This window comes from Bombina bombina, chromosome 1 (genome assembly GCF_027579735.1).
Source record: "Bombina bombina isolate aBomBom1 chromosome 1, aBomBom1.pri, whole genome shotgun sequence".
In the NCBI taxonomy this organism is placed as follows: Eukaryota; Metazoa; Chordata; class Amphibia; order Anura; family Bombinatoridae; genus Bombina; species Bombina bombina.
Genome location: NC_069499.1, coordinates 7,759,575 through 7,773,822, shown reverse-complemented (window position 1 = coordinate 7,773,822; position 14,248 = coordinate 7,759,575). Strand labels below are relative to the sequence as shown.

General features: G+C 44.2%; 1 protein-coding gene across 1 annotated transcript in view; it reads left to right on the top strand.

Annotated features, from left to right (window-relative positions):
* The window catches only part of ASPG (asparaginase), a 647,837-nt gene that overhangs the window by 46,145 nt on the left and 587,444 nt on the right, over window positions 1–14,248 (top strand). Inside the window, exons 2-3 of the mRNA XM_053697101.1 lie at window positions 608–737; window positions 11,894–12,005. Coding sequence (XP_053553076.1) covers window positions 608–737; window positions 11,894–12,005 — 242 coding nt within the window. The remainder of the gene's footprint in view (window positions 1–607; window positions 738–11,893; window positions 12,006–14,248) is intronic.

Sequence of the window (14,248 nt, the reverse complement as noted above, 5' to 3'; positions counted from 1 at the left end):
TATCGTATCCTTGACCTTTTATGGATTTATAATATCCCTTTAGATAATATTTGTAGCAGGAACCCAAGCATTCACTCACTAACTTGCACTCGCCACTATTACATTGTCACTCGCATATGCATGGTGAAATCAGTTGTCACGTTACAAATAGCTGTTTCACTTCTCTATTCACAGTACATTTGCTCTGTTTATACACCAGACACATCGCTGTGCACATTTATACCACACTATTATTTATTTAAGTATCTAGAAACTGATACCCCAGGCTAAATCAGCGATTTCACATTCTGAAATAATTGTAAAGGGGCTTCTGTTTAATACACTCCAGCTGGTACAACGGATCATTAGGAACAAAAATGTCCATTTCATTACTGCTCTGTATGCTCTTTGGTGCACAGTGGGTTAATGTTCTTGTTTAGTGTATGATGTACACAGCACTCGGGTGATTTATTTGCTAAATTCCCTCTAGAACAATATGAGTCATGTTAAGTTTGGGAACGAGAGAAATATAATTATTACCCTCCTGCTCACAAGCTAGTTTACTAATGAGAGGCTGTCTTTGTTATAGATTGCTTCTGGATCCCTAATTCTGTGTTTTGTATTTTAGTGTTGACGCCTCAGGCAAACACGTTTGCAAAAGCCCTAAAAAAGCTGCCGATCCTACACGATGAGGCGTATGCTCAGCAGACCAAACTCTATGACATCCACGAGTTCCCTGAAAACACCTTGGTGCTCCCGTAAGTACCGTCCCGTCCTCTAATACAGAACTGCATGTGACAGGTCAATAAGTGCATTGTATAAATGAGATGTGATATTAATCAGTATTTGTATGTACCCCAACAGAAATATTGCATCAATATTTAGTAGAGCCTCCTTTAGCAGAAATAAAAGCCTCTAGATGCTTCCTATAGCCTGTAATGAGTGTCTGGAGTCTGGATGAAGGTATTTCTTTTTAATGACATGATGAGTCCACTGATCATCTTAATTACTATTGGGATATTCACCTCCTGGTCAGCAGGAGACGGCAAAGAGCACCACAGCAAAGGCTGTTAAATATCACCTCCCCTCACTCCCACCCCAGTCATTCTCTTTGCCTACGTTAGTGCTAGGAAGTGGTAAAGTGAGGTGTTAGAAAAGATTCTTCAATCAAGAGTCTATTATTTTTATAGTAGTACAAGATTGTGCTGCTTTGTCCTAGGGTGTAGCCGTAGTCCATATCAGTCTCTTCAGTAGAGCAGTGGTGGCTTTAGGGCAATGGGAACTTGCAGGACATAATTCTCACTGTGCCTCCCATATATTGATGCTGCCCTAAATCCAGAATACCTGAGGGATATTAACTCAGGAACTTCTCCTTTTTTCACAGGTCCATGGGAGGGAGAGGACCTCTCAAACCTGCTGAACTGCCTTGCTGTCAGGCAGACATTTGAGGTAAGTGCTACTTTTCTATTTCTGGGACTGGATAAGACACTTCACTTTAGACATTGCATAATGTAGTGGCCACAAAGATATGCACTTTATTATGGGGACAATGTAAACTCTCAGAGACAGAGTACTGGGCAGCATTTAGCAGGCACTAGGGCTGGGAGACAAGATTTTATTTTGGCTCTGGTGGTTTTTCACTTGCGGCGGTTTTTTTCACTATATACCGACCGAGACATTAAATGACTGTTTAGTAACGCCCACGATGGGTTGGACCTTTCTGAGTTGCGCGCTCTTTCTTTGCGCCTCAGTGTCGACATACAAACAGCTCAGAAATTTCCAGACTCTGACTAGAAACCCATGTTCTTCGTTAAACATGCGTTTCTAGCACCTGAAAGCAGCTGTATCGTTCCCCTGTCGAGTCCGGATTGATTTACTATAAAGAAAAAGAGGTTTTCTTTATCTTGCAGTAAGGGAGGCACCTCGGCAAGGCTGCTGAGGTGTAGGGGTGCCATTTTAATTGTTTTAAATTCAATAGAGTACTTTTTTTCATGCAAAGTAAAAAGTTGCATTTTTAAATTTAAAGGGGCAGTAACGTTTTTTTTAAGTAAATTTTTTTTACTACAAAATTAAAGTCTTTATTCATAATTGTAATATTGTGATTCAGAATGGCCCAAGGGGCCTTGCAAAATGTCTCTTGTTCATTGTGTTTGGATGCCAATGTGGAACCACCAATCCCTTTTTGTTCCTCATGTATTGAGAGGACTTTAAATTGTAGGGATAGACTTTTTTTCGGAGCCAACTTGTTCTAAAGCGGATGTTGTCCAGGAGTCTAATGACGAGGTGCAATACATGCCGCATCTTTCTCCTCATGTGTCCCACGGGAGTCGCTTTAAAGGACATTGCTTCTCTTATGTCTTCTGCAGTTTCAGATGCGTTGTCTGCTTTCCCTATGTTACAGGGTAAGCGTAAGAGGAAAATCAGTCATACAACAAGCAAGATTTCTGACGCAATTGTTGCTATTTCAGATATACCCTCTCAGAAACCTGAGGAGGATAATGCAGTAGCATCTTATGGTGAAATTTCAGATTCTGACCGTGTAATGCCTCTTGCTGATACTGAAGTTGTATCCTTAAGGTTTAAAGGGACAGTCTAGGCCAAAATAAACTTTCGTGATTCAGATAGAGCATGTAATTTTAAACAATTTTCCATTTACTTTTATTACCAATTTTGCTTTGTTCTCTTGGTATTCTTAGTTGAAAGCTTAACCTAGGAGGTTCATATGCTAATTTCTTAGACCTTGAAGGCCACCTCTTTTCAGAATGCATTTTAACAGTTTTTCACCACTAGAGGGTGTTAGTTCACGTATTTCATATAGATAACACTGTGCTCGTGCACGTGAAGTTATCTGGGAGCAGGCACTGATTGGCTAAACTGCAAGTCTGTCAAAAGAACTGAAATAAAGGGGCAGTTTGCAGAGGCTTAGATACAAGATAATCATTGGTTAAAAGTGTGACGGATACCCCGGCTACCCCGACTCGGTAGCTCCGCCAAACGGGTCCTGCTTCCTCCCTGCCGACTGCAGCTATGTAGCTGGCAAGTGACCACAGCCTATAGCCACCCCTGATGCACGACAGCACCAGTACTCAGGGTCCCACCCTGTGGCAGATTCCAGCTACCCAGACTAGGTAGCTCTGCCAGAGTGTCCTTCCTCTGCCTGGAACAGGCTGCTATGTAGCTCAGGAAAGTGATTGTAGCAGGAGCCAACCCAAATAACTAGACAGACTAGCATTCAGGTTAACAAGAACTGATTTTATTGTAAAACATACACTCCTTTTATACACACAGCTCATCCTGATAACACAAAGGATAAGCCCACAATTTTCCCGCCATTCCCGCCCCTCCAGACTGACCGGCACCTCCATAGCAGCCACAGTCACACAGAATCCCAGGACACAGGGGTAGCGGTTTTAGGGTGATCCCGGTGGAGTGGCACTTCCAGGGTGTCATTTTAAAGCTCTCGGTCCCCAGATGCCACAGTCCAAAAATCAGGTTGATTCGTTACCGGGGACCGGAGTTGCAGTCCGTTGAAGTTATGGGGATAGGGGTGTCCAAAACCCCCAGTTCGAAAGGAGCTCCCCTGTCATAATGCCCCCAGCTCTTGTCCTCCCTAAGGGCTACCAATCCCCAAAAGAGCGGAGCTCTGTGGGGCAAAGGACTGCTGGAGCGACCAGGGGTAAAGTTAGCGGATGTTCTGCTGTCCTGTGGCCGACCGTGAGTTCCAGGAGCCTGGCCAGCCTGAGAGGGTTTAGGCGGGTGTTCGTTGTGAGGCGGCCAACCGGGAGTTCCAGGAGCCCGGCCAGCCTAGGAGGGTTTTCCTGGTCATAAACCATCTCTTCTCTGAACACAAAAACAAGCCAACACAAATCAAAGAAACAGCTTCCAGAGATGGTGGTTGCTCTGAGGAGCCCAAAACCACTGATAAACAACAGGGATGAGGTTGTAGGGGGGTAGGGGTTTAACCCTTGCAGCCCGGTATCTGTGACATCTCCCCCCCCCCCCTCCAGTTCGGCAGACCCGGCTAGACCCTTAACGGGTCAGCCTGGGGCTGTCCGACGGTGGCCCTCCACTTCTCGGTTGCTAGGAGAGGTTATCCCATCTCTCCTGAGCTTGGGGCATCCTGGGGGGTTCCTGCTGGCATTTATACCCTGGGCGCAGGGATAGTCACATAAGGCAAAGTCCCAAACAAGTTTGCTAAGGCCAGCTCCCAAACAATTGCTGTCCCACAAGTTCTAGTATCCTTAAGTTCCATGGCCACACTGCCTCTCTCTGTGACACTCTGTTGATAACCGGCTGACCCATCCACAAACAAAGCCAGTGCCGGTTTCCCGGCTGTATTCCCACCCCAGACCGGAGGGGGAGGTTGCTCCTTGGTGTGGCAGGCAAAGCTTGGGTGCCCAAACATGTGGCACCAACTGCATAATTTTATATCCTCCTTGCCCAATGCAACGCCTGGCCCCGGTGAGAAATACTCCGGGACGAGAAAAGTGTAGAGACCCTGTCAAGCTACTGAGGGGAGAGTCCGTCTGTCTCTTCTCCCGAGAAGGAGATCTACCGCTGGGGAGGGAGGTCTGCTACCTCCGCTCCATGGGAAACTGTGCATCCGCTGGGGAGAGAGACCAACTATCTCGTCTCCCAGAAAGGGATTCGGCCGCTGGGGAGAGGACGACTACCTCCGCTCCCAGGGTATGGCTCTGCCGCTGGGGAGAGAGACCGACTGTCTCCTCTCCCGGGAAGGGGTTCTGTTTACGGGGAGGGAGGACGACTACCTCCGCTCCCAGGGGATGGCTCTGCCGCTGGGGAGAGAGACAGACTGTCTCCTCTCCCGGTTCCTGGCTCTGCCGCTGAGGAGAGAAACAGACTGTCTCCTCTCCTGGCTCTGCCGCTGGGGAGAGTTATCGACATCCATCTCTCCCTGCAAGGGGTTCTCTGTAAGGGGAGGAAGGACAACCTCCTCTCCCTGGTTTCCTGGAGCTGTTACAGGTGCTGGGCAGAGGCCGGCGGCTCTCTGCCCTGTTGCCAGCGCTTCTGCTGGGGTGGCTCCTTGGGCCCAGGCTACTGATCTGTATCTAGCAGCTTGTCATCGCTTATGCTCAGTTGCCGCTCATCTGAGGCCAACCTCCATGATTCCCAGAGTGCTGCACCATAGCTCCGTGCAGACTCCGTGGCATGCTGCAGAACTCGGTCTAGCAGCCTCTTGTATGCCTTTTCCAGTCCCCATTCTTGGACAATAAGCGATGCCATATCTGATACCAGCCAGGGTACCCCCGAGAGATCCAACAGCTGCTCTTGGGAGTGGCCAATGTTCGTTACTCTCTGTTCCGCCCGCTCCCAAATTCTGGGTCTTCTGTCAACTTTTCCAATAGTAACCCAGGGCCGCCAAAGCCCTCTGTGGGGGAGCAATCCTCCAGCCATGGCCGTACTTGCATAGCGAGCCATCAGAGGTCCCGATAGCCGTCCTCCACCCACATCTCTGCCTGGACCAGTCGATCTAGATCCGATAGCCATTCCTCCATGGGCGGGTGTCCGTTGTGAGGTGGCCGACCGGGAGTTCCAGGAGCCCGGCCAGGCTAGGAGGGTTTTCCTGGTCATAAACGAACTCTTCTCTGAACACAAAAACAAGCCAACACAAAGCAAAGAAACAGCTTCCAGAGATGGTGGTTGCTCTGAGGAGCCCAAAACCACTGATACACAGGGGTGAGGTTGTAGGGGGTAGGGGTTTAACCCTTGCAGCCTGGTATCTCTGACAAAAACTATATTATTATATCTGTATTGGTTATGCAAAACTGGGGAATGGGTAATAAAGGGATTATCTCTCTTTTAAAACAATAAAAATTCTGGTGTAGACTGTCCCTTTAAGCTAGAACACCTCCGTCTGTTACTTAAGGAGGTTTTAGCTACATTGGATGACAGCGACCGAGCTTCTGAGATCATTGCTAAGGAGTGGGAGAGACCGGGTATACCTTTTTTCTCCATCTCCTATATTTAAAAAGATGTTTCCCATAGCCGATTTGGTTAAGGAGGCTTGGCAAACAATCCCCAAGGTGAAAGAAGCTGTTTCCACCTTAGCTAAGAGAACTACTATTTCCATATAGGATAGTTGCCCTTTCAAAGATCCTATGAACAAAAAATTAGAGGGGTTACTCCAAAAAGATGTATGTACACCAGGGCTTACAATGGCAGCCAGCTGTGTGCATTGCTACCATCACTAGTGCGGCGGCATATTGGTTTGATACATTGTCTGATGCTATCAGGACGGAAACTTCCCTGGTCGAAATCCAGGATAGGATTAAAGCTCTTAAATTGGCTAAATCCTTTATTATGGATGCTTCCCTTCAAGTACTCAAACTGGGAGCAAAGATTTCGGGTTTTTCTGTTCTAGCTCGCAGAGCCTTATGGTTAAAACCTTGGTCTGCGGATGTATCCTCTAAGTCTAAGCTGTTAGAGATTCCTTACAAGGGGAAGGCCTTGTTTGGACGTGGCTTGACGGAAATTATCTCTGATATTACGGGAGGTAAGGGTCACATTCTCCCTCAGGGCAAGAGAAACAAACAAAAGGGACGGCAGAGTAATTTTCGTTCCTTTCAAAATTTCAAGGGAAATGCTTCCTCTTCCGCCTCCAAGCAGGAACAGTCTAAACCTTCATAGAGACCCAATCAGTCTTGGAATAAGGGAAAACAATCCAAGAAGTCTGCTATTGAATCAAAGTCAGCATGAAGGGTCTGCCCCCGATCCGGGACCGGATCTTGTATGGGGCAGACTTTCCTTCTTCGCTCAGGCTTGGGTTCGAGATGTTCAGGATCCCTGGGCAGTAGAAATAGTGTCCCAGGGATACAAACTAGAGTTCAAAAGTTTTCCTCTCAGAGGCAGGTTTCTGCTTTCAAGATTATCTGTAGACCAGACAAAAAGAGAGGCGTTCTTACACTGTGTAAGAGACCTTTCCGACCTGGGAGTGATAGTTCCTGTTCCAATACAGGAAAGCGGTCTGGGATTTTATTCCAATCTGTTCGTGTTACCCAAAAAAGAGGGAACCTTCAGGCCAATTTTAGATCTCAATAGTCTAAACAAATTTCTCAGAGTACCGTCCATCAAGATGGAAACTATTTGTTCCATTCTCCCTTTGATCCAAGAGGGTCTGTTTATGACAACTGTGGATTTAAAGGATGCATACCTGCATGTTCCCATTCACAGGGATCATCACGTTCCTAAGGTTTGCCTTAGGTCTGGTCACAGCTCCCAGAATTTTCTCAAAGGTTCTGGGATTGCTATTGGCGGTGCTTTGGCTACGGGGCATTGCAGTGGCGCCCTATCTGGACGACATATTAGTCCAGGCGCCATCCTTACAACAAGCAAGATCCCACACAGTAATGTCATTATCCTTCCTGCAATCTCACGGATGGTAGGTAAATTTGGAAAAGAGTTCCTTAGTCCCAAAGACGAGGGTAACTTTCTTGGGAACCGTAATAGATTCCCTAGCGATGAAGATTTTTCTGACAGAAGTCAGGAAATCAAAGATTTTCGATACTTGTCTAGCCCTTCAGTCCACTCCTCGGCCATCAGAGGCTCAGTGCATGGAGGTAATCGGACTGTTGGTAGTGGCAATGGACATCATCCAGTTTGCTTGGTTCCATCTCAGATTTCTGCAGTTAAACATGCTCAGGCAATGGAATGGAGATTATGCCGATTTGTCTCCTCGAATACTACTGGAGCAGGAGACAAGGGATTCTCTTCAATGGTGGTTGTCTCCGGATCATCTCTCCCAGGGAACCTGCTTTCTCAAACCATCTTGGGTTAATTTGACAACAGACGCCAACCTTCTAGGATGGGGAGCAGTCTGGGGCTCCCTAAAGGCTCAGTGAGTTTGGACTCAGTCTTCTTATCTTCTTATTGGCCGTTCAAGGTATTGACGACTACTGTAAATATCATAATGGTAGCACAAATCAGATTATACTTTGTCTGGCTGCAGCGTGTGCACTTGTCTCTTAGCAACCACTTACATAGGGCTGTGAGAGGACGTAATCCACCCTGCGCAAATGACGTTAAACAATGTTTTAATTTACTTCTATTATCAATTGTTTTATTCTCTTAATATCCTTTATTGAAGGAGCAGCAATGCATTACTGGGAGCTAGCTGAGCATATTGGTTAGCCAATAACAAGAGCCACCAATCAGCAGCTAGCTCCTGAGCTTACCTAGGTATAATTATCATTAAAGGATGCCAAAAGAACTAAGCAAATTAGACAATAGGAGTAAATTGGAAATGTTTTTAAATTTGTATGTTCTGATTCTTAAGAAAAAATGTTTCATGTCCCTTTAAAAAAAAAAAGAAATAAAAGGTAAAAAATAATTCTTTTAAAATGACGAAGACTAAATATTGCACTGATTTCTATTAAGTATAAACCACTGCTTAGCGCTTTTTTATTACAACACGTTTTCCGTGGCTGTTTACTAATGTGAACAAGGTGATTGAGGAGGTCGGACATTGAGGTTTTTGAAATATGCTTTTTTTTGGTGAATATTTGTTTGTCTTATTATTGTATATGGTTTGTCGGAAGAAGGGGCTGATGAGCTCCAAAACGCCACATAATTTAATATGTAATTGACGTGTTAAACACCTTTTTTGTGTTTTAAGTCGAGAGAGAGAGATTGTGTGTTTGTGTTTATTCATATATAATATACAATATACAGTGAGGGGAAAATGATTTGATCCCCTGCTGATTTTGTACGTTTGCCCACTAACATAGAAATGATCAGTCTATAATTTTTAATAGTAGGTTTATTTGAACAGTGAGAGACAGAATAACGAAAAAAATCCAGAAAAAAGCATTTCAAAAAAGTTATAAATTGATTTGCATTTTATTGTGTTAAAATAAGTATTTGACCCCTTTGCAAAACATGACTTAGTACTTGGTGGCAAAACCCTTGTTGGCAATCACAGAGGTCAGACGTTTCTTGTAGTTGGCCACTAGGTTCGCACACATCTCAGGAGGGATTTTGTCCCACTTCTCTTTGCAGATCCTCTTTAAGTCATTAAGGTTTTGAGGCTGACGTTTGGCAACTCGAACCTTCAGCTCCCTCCACAGATTTTCTATGGGGTTAAGGACTGGAGCCATTCCTTTGTTGCCTTGGCCGTGTGTTTTGGGTCATTGTCATGTTGGAATACCCATCCACGACCCATTTTCAATGCCCTGGCTGAGGGAAGGAGGTTCTCACCCAAGATTTGACGGTACATGGCCCCGTCCATCGTCCCTTTTGATGTGGTGAAGTTGTCCTGTCCCCTTAGCAGAAAAACACCCACAAAGCCTAATGTTTCCACCTCCATGTTTGACAGTGGGGATGGTGTTCTTGGGGTCATAGGCAGCATTCCTCCTTCTCCAAACACGTTGAGTTGATGCCAAAGAGCTCGATTTTGGTCTCATCTGACCACAACACTTTTACCCAATTCTCCTCTGAATCATTTGCAAATGTCAGACGGGCCTGTGCATGTGCTTTCTTGAGCAGGGGGACCTTGTGGGTGCTACAGGATTTCAGTCCTTCACGGCGTAGTGTTTTACCAATTGTTTTCTTGGCGACTATGGTCCCAGCTGCCTTGAGATCATTGACAATATACTCCTGTGTAGTTCTGGGCTGATTCCTCACCGTTCTCATGAAACTCCACGAGGTGAGATCATGCATGGAGCCCCAGACCGAGGGAGATTGACAGTTATTTTGTGTTTCTTCTGTTGTCACCTTCTCACTAAGCTGCTTGGCAATGATCTTGTAGCCCATTCCAACCTTGTGTAGGTCTACAATCTTGTCCCTGACATCCTTGGACAGCTCTTTGGTCTTGGCCATAGTGGGGAGTTTGGAATCTGATTACTTCTGTTCTGTTTTCACTAAAGATTGTGAAGATACAATGTCTACATTAAGGGATGCAACGCAAAATAGAAACAAGCTTAACAGTAATCTTTTTACAGAGGATGAGGTTTTGTTAGCATTATCAAAAATAAATGTTACAAAGGCAGTGGGTCCTGATAATATTCATCCAAGGGTTTTAAAAGAACTTCGATCAGTGCTAACTGTCCCATTAACTGATCTGTTTAATCAGTCACTATTAACAGGAGCTGTCCCAGATGATTGGAGAATAGCAAATGTAATACCCCTTCATAAAAAGGGCAGTAGAGAAGAATCTGGCAACTACAGGCCAGTTAGTTTAACTTCAGTAGTAGGGAAATTAATGGAAAGCCTCTTAAAAGAAATAATTATGACTTACATAAAGACAAACAATTTAGAGGACCAAAATCAGCATGGTTTTACTTCAGGGAGATCATGTCAGACTAATCTAATTGACTTATTTGATTATGTAACAAAAGTATTAGACAAGGGAGGAGCAGTTGATGTAGCATATCTAGATTTCAGCAAAGCATTTGACACCGTCCCACACAATAAACTTATTCACAAACTATATCTCCTTGGTCTAGATTCAAAAATTGTGAACTGGGTGGAATGCTGGCTTAAGGACAGAAAACAAAGTGTCTTAGTAAATGGAGTTCATTCAGCAGAGGGGGCTGTTACTAGTGGTGTTCCTCAGGGGTCAGTTCTGGGGCCTGTTTTGTTTAACATATTTATCTGCGATATCAGCAAAGGGCTACAGGGGAAAGTATGTCTCTTTGCAGATGATACAAAAATTTGCAACAGAGTGGATGTTCCAGGGGGGGTAGACAAAATGAGAAGTGATATACAACAATTGGAGGATTGGACAAATGACTGGGGTCTAAAGTTTAACACAGCAAAGTGTAAAATAATGCATTTAGGGAAGAAAAATCCAAATGTTAATTACAGACTCAATGACACTTTACTGACTGTTACAGACGAGGAACAGGACTTGGGAATTATTATTTCAGATGATTTAAAACTTAGTAAACAATGTAGTAATGCAGCGAGTAAGGCTAGCAGAATGCTTGGATGTATTGGTAGAGGTATTTGCAGCAGAAATAGTAAGGTTCTTATGCCACTTTATAGATCATTAGTTAGGCCTCATCTTGAGTATTGTGTGCAGTTCTGGAGACCATATCTTCAGAAGGATATTAACAAACTTGAATCTGTGCAAAGGAGGGCTACCAAAATGGTACATGGTCTAAAAAATAAAACTTACCAGGATAGGCTCAATGACCTAAATATGTATAGCTTAGAGGAGAGAAGGGAAAGAGGTGATATGATAGCAACTTTCAAGTACATTAAAGGGTTTAGTAAAACTGAGGCTGTGGGTATTTTACATAAAATGGAAAATTCAAGAACAAGGGGTCATGAGCTCAAGCTAAAGGGTAGTAGATTCAGAAGTAATTTGAGGAAGCTTCTTTACAGAAAGAGTGATTGATTTATGGAATAAACTTCCTCAAGAGGTAGTAGCAACAAACACTGTGGGGGACTTTAAAAATGCATGGGACAAGCATAGGGCTATCCTACGAACTAGATAAGTTTATACTGTTAGGTAAGGTCGGGCAGACTTGCTGGGCCTATGGCTCTTATCTGCCGTCAATATCTATGTTTCTATGATTGCTTCTGTATACAGGTGTCTTTTATACAGGTAACAAGCTGAGATTAGGAGCACTCCCTTTAAGACAGTTCTCCTAATTTCAGCTCGTTACCTGTATAAAAGACACCTGGGAGCCAGAAATCTTGCTGATTGATAAGGGATCAAATACTTATTTCACTCATTAAAATGCAAATCAATTTATAACTTTTTTGAAATGTGTTTTTCTGGACTTGTTGTTATTCTCTCACTGTTCAAATAAAACTACCATTAATACGGATCATTTCTTTGTCAGTGGGCAAACGTACAAAATCAGCAGGGGATCAAATCGTTTTTTCCCTCACTGTACATAGGGCAAACTTATCAGGGCATTCGATTTACTTGTTCTGTTCTCCCCCACAGTCCCTCTAAGCAGAGCAAGAGGATCGTATACACAGTTTTGGAGTACTCACCACTTCTAGATTCATGTAACATGACGACGGATGACTGGGCCAAAATCGCCAAGGACATCCAGGTATGGCGTGACTACTTATATGTTCTGTGAGCAGGTGGTTAGACCATGCAGGCACTCACACTGTTATTGGGTTTCATAACTGGCTGCCATTTTGCCATTTCTACGATTAAGCCCTCTCTGGCAGTCAAGATGTTAATAAACCGTGTGTTGCTGGACTGGTCCCTTGTGAGCTGCAGACTTGACCCCATGGTCAGCTGTGTGAGTAATAGTGACCATAGTGTACTCAAAATCTTCATACATTAAACTTATATAATCTAGAGGTGACAAACTCTTCAAGCTGTAAGAAATTCAGCAAAAGGACCCCTGGAACCCCCAGCACTCAGTGGACACTGGCGACCTGCTTGTCTGTTCTCACTGTCGGTTTTATTTGGCCCCATCCTGTTATAAGGTCCTTCTAAGTGCTAAGTGACCTCCCTCTGACTTTGGTTTTACTTGTATAAGTTATTTGTTCATCTAATGAATTGCCCAGCTTAGCTTTATCCTTAGAAGACCAGTAAAAGTAGCAACTACATATCAACTTGCTGCCTCCTTCCTGTACTCACTCAGGGTGAGTACAGGAACGAGGCAGCAACGGATGGCTAGATAAGCCAAACTACTATGGCGTGGTGCATGCCAGATGGCCGAGCAAGCCGTGTACACAGAAAAAGAAAAACGGCTGCACTCCGGTGACTATAGAAAGTATAAAATGTCTTTTAAATGGCATAGAGAGTCCACAATTCCATTCATTACTGTTGGGAATTCAACACCAGGCCACCTGGAGGAGGCAAAGACACTGCAGAAAAAGCTTAAGTATCCCTCCCACCTACCATACTCCCCCAGTCATTCTTTGTCTCTGTAACTAGGAGGTGGCGAAGATGGTGCTCTAAAGAAATGTTAGTCCTTTAATGGGTAGCTTCCCTTCAAGACTTGGGCTATTGCCGTGTCCATGTAAATCTCTTAGTAAGAGTATTGGTAGCTGCTGAATGTTGCAGGGAACTTCTCTTTCCCCCTCGCTGCTTCCCTTTCTACCTCCGGTCATCTGGATTGTGGAGACTGTGAGACCTGGAAGGCTTTGTCTGCATCACGGCAATGAATGATCAGGGTGCCTCTGTGTTGGGAGCGGGAATCTTAGGGTGGCAGCATATGGCCCTGTGATTGTCTGAACTTTGTCTATTTTATTGTGGGGCTCCTCTTAATGCTGATCACCATAGCATAGGACTGGGTGAGCTTTATACCCTCTCGGGGGCTCATAGTCTGCCTGTTTATTTTCCCTTTATCATGGGTATTAAGACCCTGTTCTATGTTGTCTCTCTACTGGGCGATAGGATTGCGGTGTTGCCGCTTGACCCAATCCTGTCTTATAGCTAAGATCTTAATGGCCAGCGGTAGTTAAACAGGTTAGCAGGCGGCAGCACATATCAACGTTAACGGGCTCTTTATTATTTTAAGCAAGTTTTCATAGGAACTCGCTTCTCATACTATGGCGGGTCAGGGGCTTTTTCCTCTCTGAGTTTTTGGGAAGCGGTATATTGGCTTATCTAAGACCGCTCCTGGCTCAGATCTAAGGGATCGTCGGGAGCGGCAGGAAGATCTCGCTTCCCTGAGGGTGTTTGTTGGGCGATGCAGATACTCAGTTTCCCTCTTATAGGGCAGATTTTTTGATTCCTATGTAGGGAACAACATCTTTGAGGTATCTTCATGTTTATATAGATAACCTTGCAGTTTTTATACCTTTCCGAAATTTGACTCTTCTAAGAAAAGTATCGGTATTGGGGGCGACACTTTATTTCTATTTTCAGGCAGTTCCTCTTTGTAATAAAAACTTTACTTGTGGGAATCCTTATACTTTTGTTCTGTTTAAAGGGACGGTCTAGTCAAAATTAAACTTTCATGATTCAGATTGGGCATGCAATTATAAACAACTTTCCAATTTAGTTTTATCATTACATTTGCTTTTTTCTCTTGGTAGTCTTTGTTGGAAAGCTAAACCTAGGTAGGCTCATATGCTAATTTCTAAGCCCTCCTCTTATCATATCACATATATCTTTATCATTACATTTGCTTTGTTCCCTTGGTGGTATTTTTGAAAAGCTAAACCAAGCTAGGCTCAAACTGATTTCTAAACCGTTGAAAAACGCCTCTTAGCTCAGAGCATTTTGAAAGTTTTTCACAGTTAGACAGGGCTAGTTCATGTGTGTCATATAGATAACATTGTGCTCACTCCCGCTGAGTTATTTAGGAGTCTGCACTGATTGGCTAAACTG